The 21,599-nt window shown below is 38.6% G+C and overlaps 1 protein-coding gene across 2 annotated transcripts in view; it reads left to right on the top strand.

The window, feature by feature from the left end:
- The window catches only part of capzb (capping actin protein of muscle Z-line subunit beta), a 115,704-nt gene that overhangs the window by 29,982 nt on the left and 64,123 nt on the right, over positions 1-21,599 (top strand). For both annotated transcript variants that reach the window (XM_073031881.1, XM_073031880.1), the window contains exon 2: positions 16,383-16,472. In XM_073031881.1, coding sequence (XP_072887982.1) covers positions 16,383-16,472 — 90 coding nt within the window. The remainder of the gene's footprint in view (positions 1-16,382; positions 16,473-21,599) is intronic.

Genomic DNA, 21,599 nt, shown 5'->3' with positions numbered 1-21,599 from the left:
GCAAAATAATAATCTCGAAGAGAAAGTAGGCCCCATCTCCCCTTTTCTTTGACTAATTGCAAAGTTTTGAGACAAACTCTAGGCCTTTTACTTTGCCTTATGTATCTTGATAACATTTTGTTCCATTCATTGAATTAATTTTGGTTAATCTCTATTGGTAGGGTCTGACAGAGATATAATAGTCAATGTATTCATTTTAATGGATTCAATCCTTGAACTGAGACTGAAAAAGGAATTAGGTTCCATCTTGTTATATCTTCCTTAATTTTTTAATATATAGGCAGATAATTGCATTCTGATAATTTTGCCAAATCTTTTGGCATAATGATGCCCAAATATTTGAAAGACTCTTGTTTGCCATGCCCAGGGATATCTACTTTAAATTTCTCTTGGTGGGCTATAGTTATACGAAGGTAATTGGGTTTTATCTATGTTGATCTTGTATCATGATAATTGACCATATTTTTCAAAGGATTGCTTTGATTTAGGTAGAGTGTGTTGGTTGCCCTTATAGATCAAAATGTTAGCCGCATAACAAGCCAATTTATGCTCTGTTCCTTTAGTAATTCCCCTGATATCTTCATCTTCTCTGATATATTGAGCTAATGGTTCCAGATATAATGCAAAGAGTAGCGGTGACCATGCACAACCCTGTCTCGTGCTCCTTTCTAGCGTAAAGCTATTTGATAATTAACCATTGATTTTAATCCTAGTTGTAGGATTGTCATATAGTTCCTGTATAGTTTTAATAACTGTCATGTAAACCAAATCTATGTAAAACTCTGTAAAGAAAATTCCAATTAACCGAATCAAATGCCTTTTCAGTGTCCACACTTCAATTTTATTTTTTTGTATGTGATCCATAATGTGAAGTGTCCTTCATATATTGTCTTGTTTGGCGTTGTTGTATAAAACCTGTCTAATCGTTATGTATCAGTGTGGGTAGAAACTCTTCTAATCATTTGGCCATGATGGAGGTAAATAATCTAATTTCTACATTAAGAACAGATACTGGTCTAAATGACCCACATTCCATTTTATCCTTGCCTTCTTTCGGTATAGCTGAGATTATCGCCGCCTCCTAGCTGGGTGGCATTTGCGCCTTTTTTAGAGCCCAGTTCAGTGTGGGGAGTAAAACAGGAATTAACTTACTTTAAAATTCTTTATACCACTCTGCTGTATATCCATCTGATCCTGGTGACTTGCTTAATTTAAGCCTACTAATTGCGGTTTTTAGTTCAGCTTCAGTTATGTCAGCAGTCATCGTTCTATTTTGTTCTTTGTTTAAAGTAGGTAACTCCAGAGAATTCAAGAAGGTGTCAATTTGGGTTATGCTTCCTGCTGGAACTTTGGAATATAGAGTTTTGTAAAACACTTCAAAAACTTCTTGAATTTCACTTAGCTTATTTTTTATCACTTTTGTTCTTGGATCCCTAATTCTATGAATTGTATTTTCTGCTATCTTTTTTCAGTTTCCATGCCAGTGTTTTCATAGATTTAGATCCACTTTCATAGTGTCTCTGTTTCAGAAATATTAGATTTTTCCTGATTTCTTGTGTAGCCAAACTATTAATTTCTTTCCTAATTTTTAAAAATTTCCTCTAATATATCCTGTGCCAAACTCAATTTGTTTTTTTTTCCTAGTTCCTTCAGCTTATTTTGTAAGTCCTCTAATGTTTTATTCCTTTTTTTTCTTATGCAAAGATATCACTATAATTTTCCCTCTTAAGACAGCCTTCAGAGTATCCCATAGAATGGGAGGTGAAACCTCTCCATTATCATTGAATTCTAAGTAAAGACCAATTTCTTTTTAAATTTGTTCCTTAAAATAGAGATCATTGAGTAGACTTGAATTTAGTTTCCAAATAGTATTCTTTGGTTGTAGGTCAAAATCAACAGATGGATATATAGGTGCATGGTCACTTACATCTATTGTCCCAATTCCATAGGTGTTTATTTTGTCTTTATCTTTTCAAAATGTTATGAAATAGTCTATTTTTGTATATAAAGAATGGGGGGCAGAACAATGAATGTAATCCCTTCTGTCGGGGAAAAGGTCCCTCCATTTATCAATTAGACCAACATCCTCAAAAAGTGTGTTAACTTTCTTATGTAAGGATTTTGTTTCATAGGTTTTTCTGTTGGAAGAGTCTAACTTTGGTTGTAATTGTAAATTTAAGTCTCCCCCACATATCAAGAGACCTTCTGTTTCTGTTACCATAATATTAGTAATTTTCTGGAAGAAACTAATAACACTTCCAGGGGGTGCATATATATTCAATAGAGTAATCGAATTTCTGTCTATATTCCCCCTTACCAGAATATACCTACCCTCCTTATCTCCCATTTAGAATACTTTTTCAAAATTTAGCTTGCTTGAGATGAGAGTAGCAACTCCTCTCCTATGTCCTGATTTATTTGAGGAGAAAAACAAATTAGCGAAGCACATTCTCTTTAGTTCTCCATGCTCATTATCACTTAAGTGAGTTTCCTGTAAATATAGTACATGGGCTTGTTCTTTCTTCATTTTTGATAGAATTTTACTGCATTTGATTGGATTTAACAGCCCATTGACATTAAAAGAAATGAATTTTACTTTGTCCTTAGCCATATGTATTTATCTGTCAGTATATCATTGAAATTAGCAGAATCGAACAATCAATCTACTCCCTGAACAAATAAGAATCAAGAAACACGAATGAGAAAAAAGGTAACGAAGGCTGAGGTCACTAGTAGATTACCCTAAGTTGAGCTAGAGGAAACGTCTAGCCATAGGGAATAACCTCTCCTACTTGTGAATTGTGGGCCCCCACTGCAGTACCCATAAAAGTAAGTGAAAAAATCTATGTCCATTACACAAAAAAGACTTCCTTGTGCATTCCTCCCATGTATATATTCTCATTTAGGTGGGGGGAAAAAAGGAGTGAATGAATGAATAAAAAATAAAATAATTGAGTAATATAAAATCCACATTGTAGTATGTGCTTCCTGAGATAAGTATAACACCATCTATCTTTGCTTCCGTTTAGCTTATCAACACCTTTGAAATTAGACCTTATGGCTCTTCTGGAGGGGGCGAGGGCTGTCTTCTGAAAACTCATAGTCTCTTTCTGATATTCTTCTCTCACTCTACTCCCATCCCCTGCTTTCTCGATTCTCTCACTATTTCCCAAGCAGAGCGGGTTAACTGCTCAGCCAGCCTTTCCCTTGGTTTGATCACGCTGACGGGCAACCCTCTGTCCTTCATGGCTGCAGTCGCCTCTTCCATGGTCTGATACAGTTGCGTCCAATCTTCATAAACCACTCGCAGTTTAACAGGGTATCGAATTTGGAATCTAATTTTTCTTTGCTTTAATACTCGCTTTGCTTCAGAATATTCCTTGCGTTTCTGCAGGACTGCTGGGGGATAATCCTGATCAAAATATATTAATTTCCCTTTCAAAAATACCACCTTCTTTCCACAGGCCTTGCGCAGAATCTCTGCTTTGGTTTTGTACTGAAGGCATCTGATTATTATTGACCGTGGCTTACCTTCCCTGTCTCCAGAAGGCCTCGGGATAAGCGCGCAGTGTGCTCTCTCATTGTCAAGTGGCATGATCGGGGGAAGCTCCATTGTATCCGGTAGCAAGTTTTCTACAAACTCCACCATAGACAACCTTTGGTGGAACAATGCTCCTTTGGGAACATTATATATCCTGATATTCTTACGTCGTAACCTTCCTTCTTGGTCGAGTAGCTTATTTTCCTGCTGATTTAACACATTTATCATCTTACATAATTTCTGTTCCATGTTTTGAACACAATTTTCCACCTTTTCAATTCTTGTCTCTGCCACTGCTGTTTTTTGATTAACGTTAGTGAGCTCTGACTTGATATCATTTAATTGCTGTTTTATGTCTTTTTGGAATTCCCTTATCTCTTCCAGAATTTTTTCTAAATTTGCTGCATTGTTTGAACAAGGACCAGTGTCAGCCTCACTACCACGTGCTCGTGTAGGAGAACCGCTCATTGTAACCCCCTCATCCACAGGCTCCGCAGTGATCCTTTTTGTTAATCTCCATTCCTTTTCCCCATTCTTGCCCCCTTTACCAGTTCAGATATTTTCGAGAAAACTTGTATTTAGTGGATTAATGGAGCAAAATAAGCGTTTTTCCGGAGCAGCAATTTTAAGGTGTCATTCCAGATTATGACATCACCGGAACCCTTTTCTGCCATTTCTTTTTCCCCCATTACTACCTCACCAGCATTATTTACCAGTAGTCCAATATCAACTCTCACCTCCCTTTTATTCTTTATATAATTGAACAAAAACTTTTAGTATCCTACTTTGTATTACCAGCTAGTCTGCCCTCATATTTAATCTTTTCCCTTCTTGTAGCTTTTTAAGTTGCCTTTTGTCGGATTTTAAAAATTTCCCAATCATCCAACTTCCCATTCACTTTTGCTACCTTAATTGCCCTTTAATTGTGAGGTTACCCTTATCACATGCCCTTTCCAGTTCCCTTTGCTATCTCAAATCCACATCTTGGCTACAATTTGGGATATATATGATTCCCATATTGTTTTTTTAAACCTTGCAGTTTCTTAATTCTACCCACAAAGATTCAATGTTCTCTGACTTTATGTCACCTCTTTCTGAAGATGTAATTTCATCTCTTATCAATAGAACTACACCACCGCCTATGTCCTCCTGCTTGTCCTTTTGATACAAAGTATGTCCTTTGATGTAAAACTCCCAACTATGACCTTCTTTCAGCCATGACTCAGTGATGCCCACAACGTCATACCAACCAATCTCTTACTTGCACCATGAGTTTGTCCATCTCATTCCAAATGCTACGTGCATTTAAATACAGCACCTTGAGTCCTTAATTCTTTGCCCTTATGAATTTTGCCCCTCTGGTACAACTTAACTGTTTGCTCTCTCTGCAATTGTACCCAATCATTGGCTTGTCCTTCCTTGCATTCATATTACATCATCTACTTGTAAACCCGCTGGCTCATCCTCAGCTCTATCATACTGGTTCCCATCCCCCACTGCAAGGATATTGGCACTCTCGGGTTCAAGTGCAACCTGTACTTTTTGTACAGGTCTCACCTGCTCCAGAAGAGTTCCCAATGATCCAGAAATCTGAATCCCTGCCCCCTGCTCCAATTCTTCAGCCATGCATTTAACTGCCACCTTATTCTATTCCTATCCTCACTGTCGCATGGCATAGGCAGCAATCCAAGATTACTACCCTTGAGGTCTTGCTTCTCACTTCCCTCCTTTCCTGTATTTTTTTCAGGACATCCTCCCTTTTTCTACCTATTATCTTGGTACCAATACGTACCACGATTTCTGGCTGCTCACCCATCCTTTTCAGGATATTTTCTAGCCACAATGGCTTAAACATTAACAACAACCATTGTTCTCACACCTATGATCATTGCACCTCAAATAATGTGAGGTATAACTGCTGTAAAGTGCAAAGCTGTTCTTTGGGTTTAAAAAAAAAAGAGATTTGTCTGCAACTAGTTGAGATTTTATGATAGAAATGCAGAAAAGGTGATTGCTTCCACCAGGGTTCTCAAAACTGTGACAAAATATCTGAGTTGTGGCAGGCCATAACCTCCTACAAAGCTAAATTTTGTGACACAGTGGACAGCAGAGCTTTGCTTCCAGTTAAGCTTAATGCTTTCTGTGCTCGCTTTGACTACCAGGACAGAGACGAACCATCACACAATCCCATGTGTCCCGTTGATTCTTTGGACTTAGTATCTGAAGATGACATGTGGGCTGCCTTCAAGAGAGTGAATCCAAGGAAATCATCCAGTCCGGATAGAGTACGCGGCCAAGTACTGAAGACCTGTGCCGACCAACTGGCTGGTGTATTAATGGATATCTTCAACCTCTTGCTCTGGCAGTGTGTGGTACCTCCCTGCTTCAAGCAGGCTTCAATTGTACCGGTGCCTAAGAAGATTGCAGTAACCTGTCTAAATGACCATTGTCCTGTGGCACTTAGATCCACAGTGTTTTGAGAGGCTGGTATTGAAGCACATCAGCTCCTGTCTGAATGGTGACAGGAGCTCCAATTCACCTAGCAAAGAAACAGGTCCACAGCATATGCTATCTCGTTGGCTGTTCAACAATCCTGGACCATCTAAACAGCAATGATGCATACATAAGGATTCTCTTTATCAATTGCAGCTTGCATTTAACACCATCATCCCCTCAACAATAATCAGTAAACTTCCAAGACCTGGGCCTCAATACTATCTTGTGCAATTGGATCCTGGATTTTCTCACCTGTAGACCCCAGTCAGTTTAGTTTGGCAAAAATATCTCCTCCACAATCTCCATCATCACAGGATCACTGCAGGGATGCGTACTTAGCCCCCTGCTCTACTCACTTTACACCTAGGACTGTGTGGCTAAGTGCAGCTTCATAAACAAATTTGCCGCTGATACCACTGTTGTGGCTGTATCAATGGGAGTGATGAATCAGCATCCAGGAAGGAGATTGAAAACTTGATTGAAGTGGTGTAATAACAACAACCTCTCACTCAAAAAAGACCAAGGAACTTGATGTAGACTTCAGTAGAGTGAAACTAGAGGTCCATAAGCCAGTAATCATCTGAGAATCAGAGGTGGAGGGGGTCAGTAACTTTAAATTCCTGAGTGTCAATATCTCAGAGGACCTGTCCTGGACCCATCATATAAATATTATTGTGAGGAAAGCACTTTACACTCATTTATATTGTTATTTCATGCTCATTATTTATTTCTAATTATTTATATCTGCATTTGTGCAATTTGTTTGCAGTTAACAGTTCCTGATGTTTGCAGTTACTGTTCTATAAATTTGCTAAGTATGCCTGCAGAAAAAGAATCTCAGTTTTGTATGTGGTGACATGTATGCTGATTAAAAATTTTTAACTTTCAACTAGGTTGTTATATCAGGATTGTCCTTGTAAAGAGTTCCATTTAGGACACTAGTGGGGTGTAATGACAACATTTGGAGATTAATCAGAGTGTGGTTGAAATTAGAATTGGAGAAATGTAAACATTTACTGCATTGGTAGTAGCCTGGTGCTCAATCTGACAGTGTGCAAATTGAAACATTATCTGCCTTGAAGTTGGTTATAATTTGTGATCATATAGTTCATGGGACTTATTGCAAATTTTGGATATCTGTAATAAAGTTTTTGAGGAACCTGGATGTTGTTGAGGTGGGGTGGGGGGAAAGGAGTGCTGGTTAACCAGAAAATTCACAGGAATAATTGAGTCAACAAAAGCACACAAGTTTCAACAATAGATGGACTTAAGATAATGCTCAATAGGGATTCCACTCACTATAAAGACCTTAAAAATAGTGATTTATATACTTTTCTGCACCATTGATGCTTCCCTTTTTCCATTTTCCTCCATTTTCCAGACAACCATGCTCACCCTATCTTCCCACTGCCTTAACAGGGATAGAGTTCCCCGCTCTCTGCTTTCCACAGGGATCGCTCCCTCGATGATTCCCTTGTAATCCGTCGCTCCCCACTTATCTCCCACCTGGCACATATCCCTGTAAACAATAGAAATGCTACACCCGCCCATTCACCTCCTCTCTTACCTTCATTCAGGGTCCCAAACAGGTGCAGCAGAGATAAAGGAACTGAGAAAAGAGAATGAAGAATTGCATCGGTGCAACTTTATACTACATTGGCAACTACATTGGGTGCTGCTTTATGCACTCCATGCTGAGTTCGTCAATTTAATCAACTCCAACTTTCACCTTACCCTTAAATTCACTTAGTCCATTTCTAGCACCTCTCTCCCCATTCTCAATATTCTGTCTCCATCTCTGAAGACAAACTGCCTACCGACATCTTTTATAAACCTACTGGTTCCCAAAGTTGTCTTGACTACACTTCTTCCCACCCTGTTTCCTGTAGAAAGGCTTTTCTCAGTTCTCCCTTCTTCTCCCTTTTCTCAGTTCCTTCATCTCTGCCACATCTGTTCCCAGGCTAAGGCAGTCTTTCCGGTACATCAGAAAAGTCCTCTTTCTTCAAAGAAAGGGGTTTCCCTTCCTCCACCATTGATGCTGCCATCACCCGCACCTCTTCCATTTCCCAAACATTCACATTCATCCCATCTCAACAGGGATAGAGTTCCTCTCGTCCTTGTCCTGACCTGACACCCCATGAGCCCCTGCATCTAACACCTCACTCTCCACAACTTCCACTATCTTCAACAGGATCCTATCACTAAACACATCTTTACCTCCCCCCCCCCCCCCACTCTTCGCTTTCTGCAAGGATCGCTCCATGATTCCTTTGTTCATTCATATCTCCCCACCACTATTCTTCCACCTGGTGAGTATCCCTGCAACCGACAGAAGTGCTACACCTGCATGTTCATTCCCTCCCTTAGCTTCATTGAAACAGTCCTTCCAGGTAAGGCAACATCTGCGAATCTGTTGGTTTCGACTTTTGTATCTGGTACTTCTGCTGTGGCTGCTTCTGCTTTGGTGAGACCCAGTGTAAATTGAGGGACTGCTTTGTCGAGCACCTCTTCTCCATTTGCCAAAAGTGTAATTTCCCAGTGGCCAACCACTTTAAAATTCCTATCCCCATTTCTGTTCTGAGATGCCAGTCCATGACCTTTTCTTCTGTGATGATGAAGCCACTCTCAGTGGAAGCACACCCACCTCATATTCCATCTAGGTAGCCTCCAACCTGATGGCATGAACATAGATTTCTCATTCCTCTAATTTTTCCTCCCCTTTCCCTGTTTCCTTCTATTCCCCACTCTGGCCTCTTACCTATTCTCAGTTGCCTATCACCTCTTCCCAGAGCCCCTCCTCCTTCCCTTCCACCCATGGCCACACTCTTCTCCTATTAGATTCTTTCTTCTCCAGCCCTTTACCTTTCCCACCCACTTGGCTTCATCTATCACTATCTGGCTAGTGCTCCTTCTCCTCCCCTCTGTCTTTCTCCCTTTTTCAGTCCTGAAGAAAGGTCTCAGACCTAAGAGTTGACAGTTGATTCATTTCTGTAGTTGCTGCTGAGTGCCTCTAACATTTTGTGTGTGTTGCTCTGGATTTCCACATCTGCAAAATCTCCTGTGTTAGTGATCACCTTGCCTTTGAATGGGAAGAAGTACAGTAGTGGTTTAAGTAGGAGTCCACTTTTGTGCATGGGTGTATGGTGGGGCATATTTTTTTCGCTTAGAGATTAAAATATTTTATATACAGTATAAATATCATTCATATTTGCTATCAGTGAGAGATTCTGGTTCTTCATACAATTTTAAATTGCACTATATTTTTCATTAAATGATGACATTTACAATATTACGATGGACTTAGATAAAATTTCTTCTCTCAAGGAACTCTTTAAGAATCAGTGGATAGAGTTTAAAGTGAGCAAAATTTACACAAGAATTTGAGGACAAATGTTTTTCTGTAGAGTGGTTTTGGTTTGAAGTTCCCTGCTTGTGTGATGGGAATAGAATTGATAAAGGACTTTAAAGGTGAAGTGCATTGGCACTTGAGGAAACTCATTTTCAGGTTTCAGGAAGGGAGCAGAGGAATGGAACATACTGAATTGCTTTGCAAAGAGTTGCCATGAACCTGCTTGCTGCATTATGGAGATTTGGTGCTTAATGATGATGATTCTTAGATAATGGGAATGTAAGGTTTCACCTGTTATTAAACTGCTTTGTTAATGTAGTATCTGCAACCAGTAGTTTTTGATTTTGTGTAATCCTTTTAACATTAAGAGAAAATGATCTGTCACCATATGTGACCCAAAACAAGAAAATCAAGATAGAGATGGATTTTCTTATGGGGGTTCACAGTAAATCAAGAAACACAATAGAATCAATGAAAGACCACACCCAATAGAACAGACAACCAATGTGCAAAAGACAGCAAACTACAAATACAAAAAGGGGAAAAGGAAATAATAATAATAAATAAATATTGAGGACATGAGATAAGTCCATAGTTTGTGATGGGCTTGGAATGTGATGGAACAGTTGAGTGATAGGGTGAGTGAAGTTATTCGCTCTGATTCAAGAACCTGATGACTGAGGAATAATTACTGTTCCTGACCCTCGTGGTATTGGTCTAGAGGCTCCTATACTTCCTGATGGCTGCAGTGCAGAGACCATGGCCTGGGTGGTGGGGGTCCTTCCTGCAACAGTGCTCTGTGTAGATGTGCTCAATGGTACGGAGGGCTTTACCAGTGGACTGGGCTGTATACACCACTTTTTGTAGGCTTTTCCATTCAAGGGCATTGGTGTTTTCATACCAGGCCATGATGCAACCAATCAATATACTCTCCACCGCACATCTATAGAAGTTTGTCTGAGTTTTAGATAACATGCTGAATCTTCACAAACTTTGAAGAAAGTTTGTGCTGGACCCAAGACAGATCCTCTGAAATGACAACACCAAGGAATTTAAAGTTGCTTACCCTATCTACCTCTGATGCCCCAATGAAGACTGGCTTACCGACCTCCAGTTTCCTCCTCCTAAAGTTAATAGTCAGCTTCTTGCTCTGGCTGACATTGAGAAGTGGTTGTTGTGGCACCACAGCCAGATTTTCAATCTCCTTCCTATATGCTGATTCATCATCACCTTTGCTTTAGCCTACAACAGTGGTCTTATTGTGGTTATATATTCAAAGTATGTTTAATATCAAAGAATGTATAAATTGTACAACCTTGACATTTGTCTGCTTATAGGCAGTCACAAAGCAAGAAACCTGAAAGAACCCAATTTTTTTTAAAAAAGACCAACACCCAATGAACAGAGAAAGAAAAAAAAACACATCACAAATCATGGAAACAATAGAAGCAAACAGCAGCATTCTGAATCAAATTGAGTTCTTGATATAACTGCAGCAGCCCGGAGTAGGCCCAAATCCTCTGACTCTGTTCATTGTATTAGCAGGGCAAATCACCCTGCTAATATATTAATATACTATCTATTTTACAACATGTATTATCCTGGTATAAATTATAAATTACTTTTGGCCTTGCTCTTTACTGGACAGTCAGGTGTTTCATGCTTCTGCATGTTTTGAATCTATTGATTCAGTTGGTTGTATAACCAGCAATTATTGCCCTTGATATTGGTGATTGATCTTTTTGTCTTGGAGCTCACTGTTTCAAATGAAATTTTATCTCTATGCTTTTCTTAACCTGATTTCCATTCATCTTTTGTGACATTTTGCTGCTGCTGGGTGTAGTCTTTGGATGACATCGCTGCAGTGATCACTAATTAACTTCTAATGTCTCATTGTTAGTAAGTATAGTTTTAATATCCACTACTGTGGAGCAGGGATTTCATAAGTAACCTTGTGGAAAAATTGCAGAAGAACAGAGGTAAATCTATTTAATCTTGTATTTAACAGTTGCAACTTTTTCTTTTACTAGATTATCTCATTCAAGTTGTGAAATAGAACAAAGGAGAACATTCTTTCTCCTTCCCATTTAGATATTTTTAAATCTTCCTCTTTTGCCTGAGGTTATTCTTCATGTTTCTGTGTGAATGTAGTATCACTGAAGTAGAATCCTAGTCCAGATGCTCTGCAGTAAATTCTAGTATTCCAGTTACTGTCTAAGCTAACACCAAATTATTTATCTAAAACTATGGATCTTTATCTGTGTGCTTATTACTGGCTTGAATATATATTAGCTTGTATGCATGCCATTGTCCCTTAAAATACTTACTTTATTCTCATCCTTTAAATAACATATGCTGTTTACTTCTGTTGAAATTTCCATATTGTCCCAAAATCTGTACAGGCCAATCCTGAGTTACATATTATTAAATTTAGAAGTACGACTTGTGTTCATTCTTATGAATCATGGAGCTAGTCTTTTCTCTCTATTATTAGTAATTGTTCTTATCAGTATGAATGTGTTTTTTTGATGCCACTCATTTTGAAACTGGAAGTATGGTTACCATATTAAGTGTTTTTTTTGTGTGAATTTTGCAACTTGTTGTCTAAATTGACTTGTGGATATCTGTGAAATCAACCAATTCATTATCTGGAATGGCAATTATCTTGCATTTTCTTGATTTAACTTGAGTTTTATGAAAATGTTCCCATGTTGGCTGTTTTCAACTACTAAATTGTATTAGTGAAAATTTTAGCTGAAGAAGTCAAAGGCGTATATTGAATTCCTGTGTTGTTTTTTTTTTAGCTGAAGTGTATGCCCTGTTTTTCTGAGTAGACGTTAGTATGTACTTGTAGATATTAAGGTGTTGATAATCGTTCCAGATTATTTTAGTAGAGAGAATATAATAGGATTTATGGATAAAATTGCACTGCAGGACAGGAAATGAATTAGATAAGTACAGCTGTGCCTTTGGGCAGTTATTATCCATTATATTTTTCAATTTGGTGCAACACTGCACTTAATTTAAAGAGCACAGAAAGTCCCATATTTATCTAAATGATCCAGTATATCTTCTGGGATCAAGAATCAGTTACACACCTGGAATAGATCCTGTGTATCATTGCTGTTGTACAGGCATTGGCACGTTAAACATTCCAGAGAATGAGTTTGCTGCTCAACTGGTTAAATTTGCTTTGCAGCCTTGAGTGGGGAGTTTGTTCGACAGACATGTTGGAACTTAGTGTCATGGGAGCCATTTTATGTATTTGTAACTGTGATATATTCCAAACCATTCTTATAGGTTTACATAATAGTTTCACTTTTTTGCCAGAAACTTGGAGGAGAGTTGTCATTTTGTAGAATAGTGCAATCTTCTACAGCAGACAATCAATTAATAAAATTGTTTCAAGTTCTGCAATTGTATCTCAAGATTCTGCTTTATTTGTTCTTTCCCTTCATTGCTATTGTAATAAAGCTGTCTAAAGGTGTAACTTTTCATCAAAGAATTCAGTACTTCTGCTCCCAACTACTGGATACTTAGCATGTTAACTATCTTTATCATCCTGAGACTTGGAGAGAACTCAGTTTTAAAATGTTTCTTATTGTTCTGTACAACCTTTGCAACTTTTCCAAATTAAACATCTTTCCAGTTAAAAGTGAAAGATTTTTCTCCAAGTTTTTTGACATGTCCTCTTACAGTATCAAGTTAAAATTGAATTGTCATTCAACTGTACACATGTATACAGCTAAACCAAACAACGTTCCTACTCTGCAAAACACAGTACATACAGTCACACACAACACACCACATATAGTTATGAAAGCACATACAGTCACAAAATAATATTAGCACAAGACCCTAAGTGGCATAGGCTCAAAACTGATGGTCCATGGGATGTTGTCCCAGAACCATGTTTCTGCAAAAGCAAGCATTCAATAGTTCCTCATCTCGCACTGGGTCAGCCAGAGATGAAAACATTCCATCTTATCTTTCAGGGGGTGAGCACTGAATAGCAGCCTTGGTGGGAGAGCCAGCCTGCAGGAGTCAGATGCCAATCCAACACGGGTTCCAGTATGCCTGTTGTGCCCCACACCACCTCTAGTGCCACCTCCCTTTGGTGGCTGTCACAGGCGACGCTGCACAATGAGGGCCAGGTCCACACAACAACTGAGGCCATGCAGCTTCCCCGCCTTCGGTCTCACCAATGAACTGCACTTGTGGTATTTTGTATTGCCAGTGTCCAACGGGGTCTTATAATCACACGAAAAATGCTTAAGACAAAGTTTTGCACCTTTTGTTGATCCCAGAGAGGCTGCTGCAATCAAGTCTGCTGCCATCTTACTGGAAGAAGCATAGAGCACTATAACACCAAAACATCTATTCCATGCCCAATCTGTCTGCATTGACCTGCATCTGGACCATAGCTGTCCACACCCTTCCCATCATGTACTATCCAAACTCCTCTTGAATATAGTGTTTTTGAACCTACATCCACCACCTGCTGACAGCTCATTCCACACTTACACCAGTTCCCCCTTAGGTTCTTGTTAAATGTTTCACCTTTCACCCTTAAATTGTGACACCTAGTTCTAGTCTTACCCAACCTCAGTGGAAAAAGCCTATTTGCATTTATCCAATGTATATGCCTCAGAATTTTGTACATCTCTATCAAATTTCAAACTAAAGAAAATCTGCAAATGCTGGAAGTCCAAGCAACACACACAAATGCTGGAGGAACTCAACAGGCCAGGCAGCATCTGTGGAAAAGAGTACAGTTGATGTTTCGGGCCGAGACGCTTCATCAGGATGGGAGGAAAAAAAGATTAGCAGTCAGAGCAAGAAGGTGGGGGTAGGGGAGGAAGAAACATAAGGTGATAGGTGAATCTGTGGAGGGGAGGGGTGAAGTAAAGAGCTGGGAAGTTGATATTCCCCACTTCACCGAGCACCTATGCTCCATCTGGCAGAAAAAGCGGGATCTTCCAGTGACCAGATATTTTAATTCCATTTCCCATTGCCATTCTGCCTGACATGTCAGTCCATGGCCGCCTCTACTGTCGCAGTGAAGCTACACTCGGTTGGAGGAGCAACACCTTGTATTCCATCAGGGTAGCCTCCAACCTGATGGCATGAACATCGATTTCTCAAACTTTTGCTAATGCCCCTCCCCCCTTCACTAGTCCCCAACCTCTTTCCCCCCCTTCTCATCTTAACTCTTTGCCTGCCCATCACCTCCCTCTGGTGCTCCTTCTCCTTTTCTTTCTTCCATGGCCTTCTGTACCCCCCCCCCCCCTCCAGCCCTGTATCTCATTCACCAATCAACTGCCCAGCTCTTTGCTGTTTAGGTTTTTCCTCCTCCACCCTGCCCGGTTTTACCTATCACCTTGTGCTTCTTCTTCCCCTCCCTCACCCTCTTACTCAGACTGCTCATCTTTTTTTTCCTTCCAGTCATGATGAAGGGTTTCGACCTGAAGTCTTGACTGTACTGTTTTCCCTAGATGTTGTCTGGCCTGCTGAGTTCCTCCAGCATTTTGTGTGTGTTGCTCTAATAAATTTCCCTTTCTTTTCCTAAGCTCAAGGGAATAAAGTCCTAATCCATTTGACCATTCCCTATAACTCAGGTCCTCAAGTCTCAGCAATTTTCTTGTAAATTTTCTTTGAACTCTTCTTGATATCCTTCCTGTAGATAGGTGACCAGAACTGCAAACAGTACCTAACTTTGGCTTCACAAACATCTTGTACAACTTTGACTTACCACCCCAACTCCTGTACTTGGTACTTTGATTTATAAAGACCAATGTGCCAAAAGCTCTTTACAATACTATCTACTTGTGATGCCACTTTCAAGGAATTATGGATTGCCATAATTTGGGATGGCCCAAATCCTTTTGTTCTACCACACTTTTCAGTTCACTGTCATTCACTATGTAAGTCCTTCCCAGTTTATCCTCCCAAAATGTAATACCTCACATTTGTCTGCATTAAATTCTGTTTGCCATTTTTCTAGCTGTTCCAGATCCTGCTGCAAGCTTTGTTAGCTGCCTTCGCTATCCACTACACCAGTCTTTGTGTTATCTGCAAATTTGTTGATTAAAAATCTTTCCTAGAGTATTATACTTATTTGGACCTGTATGACAATTTTTTTTCAAGATCCATTTTTGGGATATAGGACCTAATAGTAGAGAGAACAGCTGCTATCCCAAATCCAACCATGAAACCAATGACATTGGAATGATGCATAACTTGAAGATGTTGCTGCATCTTAGAATAGGTAAAGGAGTTTCAAAGGACCTTTGGCCGAAGCCAGTCATTCACTTGTGTGAGCTTGTCCAATGATATTTGCGTGTGCTGCATCCATGTGCTTTGATTATATATTTATTGGATCTCATTCGTACTCTGTGGTCAACTAATTTTGCCGTCCTGTTTTTTAGTGTTAATGCTGCATTTAAGATGCTGGAAATGGAAATGGGAAAGGAAAGGTGAAGTTGTGTCAATTGATTAGCAATGCTTTCTCCCATACACACTGATCAATTATTTCTGATTTCTGTGTTTAATTGACTGCAAAGTAACATATATAAATATTTAATAAAATATCGACCGATAAGAAAGTGAAAGGACTTGTCTTTATTAGTGCCTTTTGATCTGAAAGTCCCAAATTGCTTTGCAGCCAACACATCTTTTGTAGTTTAACCACAGTCATTTTTAGGAAATGTTGCAGCTTTTTTGTTTGGCAAGGTCCCACAATCCAGACAATCTAGGGAATATGATCGTTTGAGATATATAGTTGAGTTCTGAATAGAATAATATTGTTACCTTTTCATGTTCTTGGAGAAATTTTGGATTTGCATCTTGGAATTTTAATCGTGTTTTATTGCTCTCAGAAAATGTTGGTGAGCACAGAACAAAGCTCAGTGGCTATATTAGTGCATCTACCCTTTACTATATTTATCATCAAGTACAAACTTTATTGTTAATATGTATTTATCTAACTCTTCCTAGACTGAACGACAACTGGATTGTGCCTTGGATTTGATGAGGCGCCTTCCACCTCAACAAATTGAGAAGAATCTCAGTGATCTGATTGATTTGGTAAGTAAAGATTGAAATTGTATTTGAGTTGAGTGCCATGCTATTATCTGTACCTGCCACTTAAGTTGGAAAAACTATCGGGTATGATTAAATCGTGGAGCAGACTCAGTGGGCTGAGTGACTTGGCTTGCAGTCTTAATATTGGAAGCACTTGTCTTAAAGGTGGTATTGTTGGAAGAGATGTGATGAAGAAACTGGGTGAATAGAATTAAACCCTTATAGGAAGCAGGGTAGGAGAATGTACAGTCAAGATAGCATTATCATGGATGCTGCTTTCCAACCTAACTCTTGAAATTGTGATTAAGAATTTGAGGAGGGAAGCTAGAGAGTTGGACAAGGACTTATGAAGGTAAGATCCTGGTGGAAATTGGCTCCTTTCTGGTTCATTGCAAGAGCTAAAGGTTTTACCAATATAGGCATTAGTACACCAGAAAACTCAAGAAAGGAGACTCGGGCTGGATTAGAACAAGCAATGTTTGAAAATTAAGCAAGAGGACCAAAATGGTAAATGGACAGTCATACCATTATAAGTGTACTGCATTGCAACAAATAATTGGAGGGAGATCAAAGAGCAAGTATATTAGGAGATTTACGAGGTGCAGAAAATTTGGGTAGCACTAGGAGACTAACTGGGAAAAGAAATGAGCAAAAATATAAGATTTGGATACATGCAAGAGGATTTAAAAAAATATATACAGCAAATGTTACATATTAGCAAATTAAGCAAACCAGGTGCAAGTATCATCAAAGGGAGAATATTTTGATAGTGATCATCTCACTTAGACTTGGCATTATCAAGGCTAAGGAAGACTATAGTGTACAAGTTCATAGAGATGGGCTGAATTTAATTTGCCGAGATATGATCTTCAGTTGACTGAAAATGGTTGAGTTGGGGTAGATAAATGTCAGAAAAATGTGAATACTGCATTAAGAGTTGGACTAAAACCTTTCCATTAATAGAAAATTCGGGGCTCCCAAGTCTGGAGCAGACAGGTTACCAAAAAAATATACTGTATAGCGTCAGTTAAAAATAGAAGAAGCTTATGTCATTTATCCAGTGATCTATTGATGAAGGATGAAGAATTTGGAAAATACTCAGCTGAAATTGAAAAGGAAATTAAGAAGGGAGAGGAAGGATGAAAAATATAAGTGGAATTGAAGAGTGCCAAAAAGTTGTCTTTCCAGCATTGCTAATACTGATCATTGTCCCATTACTATCTATGGATGCTTTCTTTATACAAATTGGCAGTTGCATTTCATACATTACAACATTGACTATGCTTCAGAAGAACTTCACGGCCTGTAGAACTTTGGGATGTACTGAGATGTGAAAGTTCAGATAGAATTGCAAGACGAAGATATGTGAACCCTTTGCAATTTTCTGGTTTTCTGCATTAATACTCATAAAATGTGGCCTGATCTTCATCCAGGTCACAGTAATAGACAAACACAATCTGCCTAAGCTAATAACTACAAACAATTATACTTTTTCTCGTCAATACTGAGTACACCATTTAAACAATCACAATCTAGGTTCAAAAAATATGAACCTCTGAAGTAATGCCTTCAACAAAAGCTATTTGGGGTTGAGTGTTCCAGTCAATGAGATTCAAGGTGTGGGTTGTAGAGGTGCCCTGCCCCATTTTTAAAAAAAAGACACTCTGTAATGTTACTGACAGAACCTGCTCTTCTCAAGAAAGATCTATTTATGTGAACCATGCCTCAATCAAAACAACTTTCAGAGGACTTTAGAAGAAGAATTGTAGAGATGTATGAAACTGGAAAAAGCTACAAAAGCAAAAAACTTTGTTCATCAGTCCACAGTAAGAGAAATTGTCTGCAAATGAAGGAAGTTCAGTACTGTTGCTACTCTCCTTAGGAGTGGGTGTCCTGCAAAGATCACACCAAGAGCACAATGTGCAATGCTGAAGGAGGTGAAAAAGAACGCAAGGGTAACAGCAAATGACCTGCAGAAATATAGAACTTGTTAAAGTCTCTGTTCATGTGTCGACTGTAAAGAAAAACACTAAACAAGAATAGTGTTCATGGAAGAAACCACAAAGGATACCACTGCTCTCCAAAAGAAACATTACTGCAAGTCTCAAGTTTGTAAAAGACCACCTGGATGTTCCATAATGCTTCTTGGATAATGTTCTGTGGCATGACCTGAAGAGGGCTGTTCATGCAAGGTATCCCAGAAATATTGATGAACCGATATGGAGGAATGATCTAAAATTCCACCATGCCATTGTGCAAGACTGATCAGCACAATGTTTGGTGGTGGTTGTTGCTGTGATAAGAGGTTCTACTAGTTATCAAATACAAGTGTTCCCATATTGTTTCCAGCCTGGACTGTGAATGATTAAACAATGTGTTCAATAAAGTCATGTGAAATACTATTACTTGTGTGTTACTAGCTTAGGCAGATTGTATTCATCTATTATTGTGATTTAGATGAAGATCAGACAAGGTAATTGCAAGGGGTTCACAAACTTTTTCTTGCAACTGTTTATAAATGTTTCCCTCAATTTAGGAAAATAAGCTTTTAATGAACAATGATGATGCAGTAGTTGAATTATCAGTCTAGTAAATTAAAGATTTAGGCTAATAATACAGAAACCTTTGGCAGCCATGCAGTTTCAATGCAGATAATAATCTGGAATTAAAAGAGAATTATTCATTTGTAATGATGCCCAGAAAATTACCAGGTTGTTTTTAATAATGATCTGGTTAATTAATAACCTGCAAGATAGTACAATCTGCCACCCTTGCCTAGTCTGGTCCATTTGTGTCTCGTGACCCATCCACATTTTAAGTACCCTCTGAAACGGTCTAGCAAGTCTCTCAGTTAGGAATGAGCACCAAGTTTTGGATTTCCCAGCAATGTCCAGATCTGGAAAAAAGGGAATTAGAGAAGTTGACTATTACTTTGCTCCAGTAAATGTAGCAATTAGACATAAACTCAAGCAGAGGAGAGGAAGCTTAAACAATTTGGGGGGAAAAAAATCAGCTAAAGAATACTGTAGTTTCATAGGACGTGCCCATTATAGTAATGACGTAGCCGTTCATGGCATGTACTGTAATATTGGAATTTGACACCACAGCTATGAGTTAACAAGTAATTGCTTGCATATAGCTATTTTGTTGATTTTAGAATATTAATTACAGAAGTACATTTTGTCATTGTGATTTTGAAGAAGGGACTTGCATAGAAAACCTAAATTCTGTTTCCAGTATTTCTATACACCACTGCATAGCCGCTTGGCAGGCTGTACTATCTCTGCCCCACGCTAACTAGGACACCACATGCCTTGTACCAAAAGTCTGGCTAGGAAAGGAACAGCTGCTATTAACAGACTCAGTCACCCATAAATGCACAAGGAACGTGGGCATATTACATTGAGAAATGTCAAGCAGTTGCCACTGAAGCAAGATATTGCAAGTACCTTAGCAGTAATATCTGTGGTATTCTATACAGATTGATAACTCTAAAGTTGATAAATAATTTTGAAGGGAGAGGTATGGGTTTGAGGGTGAGCCAAATACACAAAATAGATATATATCAGTGAGAAAGAAAACCACAAAGGAGGGAATCCACCTTCCATGGCTAATCAAAAAGGTCTGATAGAATTAAAGGAAAAAGCATATAAATGGCAAAGAAAGGTAACAGTTCAGTAGACTGTTTAGGATAGAATATTTAAGAAAGCAGCAAAGAATGACAAAATATTACCAAGAAAAGAAAAATTAATACGAGAGAAAAGCTAGCCAGGAATGCAAAAACAGATCTGTGTATATTTTTGAAAAGGATCAAGAAAATGGGGTTTAGCACTGTAGAAAATGAGTCTGAGAACTTATTGATGATAAAAAGGATGAATTGAACAGATATTTTCCATCAATCCTCTTTAACATCTCAGAAACAGCTGTAAGGTATTCATTGGAGGGGAGCGAGGGAAAACAAGAATACAATCACCAGGAAAGTGCTATTGAGCAAATTGTTAGAGCTGTGGTCTGACTGCTTTTTCCCTTCCATGGCTCCTGATGGACTTATTCCTAGGTCATCTTTATAAATAATGGTGAATGTGATAGTTCATGTGTATTTTTAATTTTCCCACAATCCAGGGAAGGTTCAGTTAGATTGGGGAAAAAAATCAAATGTAAGCCCTTATTTCAAAAAGGGAAGGAGACAGAAAGCAGGCAACCACAGGCCAATTAGCTTAACTTCTGTCATAGGGAAAATGCAAGAGACATTTTAGCAAGGCACCAAGGGAAATTCAAGGTAATCAAACAAAATCAACATAACTTTGTAGAAGGAAATCATGTTTGAGCAGCTTATTTGTCTTTGAAAAAGTAATGTATTATGGATGACGGGGGACCAGAAGGTATTTGATAAGTGCTGCATCAAAGATTATTGTGGTAATTAATACTCTTGTCAAAATGGGGAAAACATTAAATTGTCCTTTTTGGCAGGAACTTTTTTTTAAAAAAAAAATCATTCATTGGGGGATTGCTGAGCTCTGCAATGCAGATGGATGTGAGGATTCAAGTGCATGATTTTCAGAAGGCCAGTATGTAGGTGATTCAGTTAATTACTGAAGCTAACAATCTTATTGTTTATTGCTAAGGAAATAGAAAACAAAAAGTAGAGAGAGATTACTGAAACATTAGATCATATTGTTCTTAAGACAGCATGTGTATGTATTGGAAATAGCTCAGATATGATTTACTTAATTGAGATCTGGAATGTCCAAGTTGCCTTTTCAGGAAAGATTGGATTGACTAGGCATGTATCCACTGGAATGTAGCATAACAAGAGGCAACTTAACAGTAATATAAGACCCTGCAAAATCTTGACAGGATAAATGTGGGAGGATGTCTCATCTTGTGGAAGAATCTAGAGTAGGGTCGCTGTTTAGAAATAAGGAACTCCCTATTTAAAACAGTCACAACAATTTTTCTCTGGGAACACCTTTCAGAGTTTCTCAGGCAGATGTAAATGGTTTCTTGAGAAGTAAGGAGTCGAGAAGTTATCAGAGAGAAGTGCAAATGTAGATTCAGCTATGACCTTAATAATGTAACAGGTTCAAAGTTCAAACAGCCACCTTCTGCTAATTCATATGTGTATAAATT

The sequence above is a fragment of the Hemitrygon akajei genome, chromosome 29 (genome assembly GCF_048418815.1).
Source record: "Hemitrygon akajei chromosome 29, sHemAka1.3, whole genome shotgun sequence".
In the NCBI taxonomy this organism is placed as follows: Eukaryota; Metazoa; Chordata; class Chondrichthyes; order Myliobatiformes; family Dasyatidae; genus Hemitrygon; species Hemitrygon akajei.
Note: the sequence above shows the minus strand (reverse complement) of the source record. Positions and strands in the feature narration are given on the sequence as shown.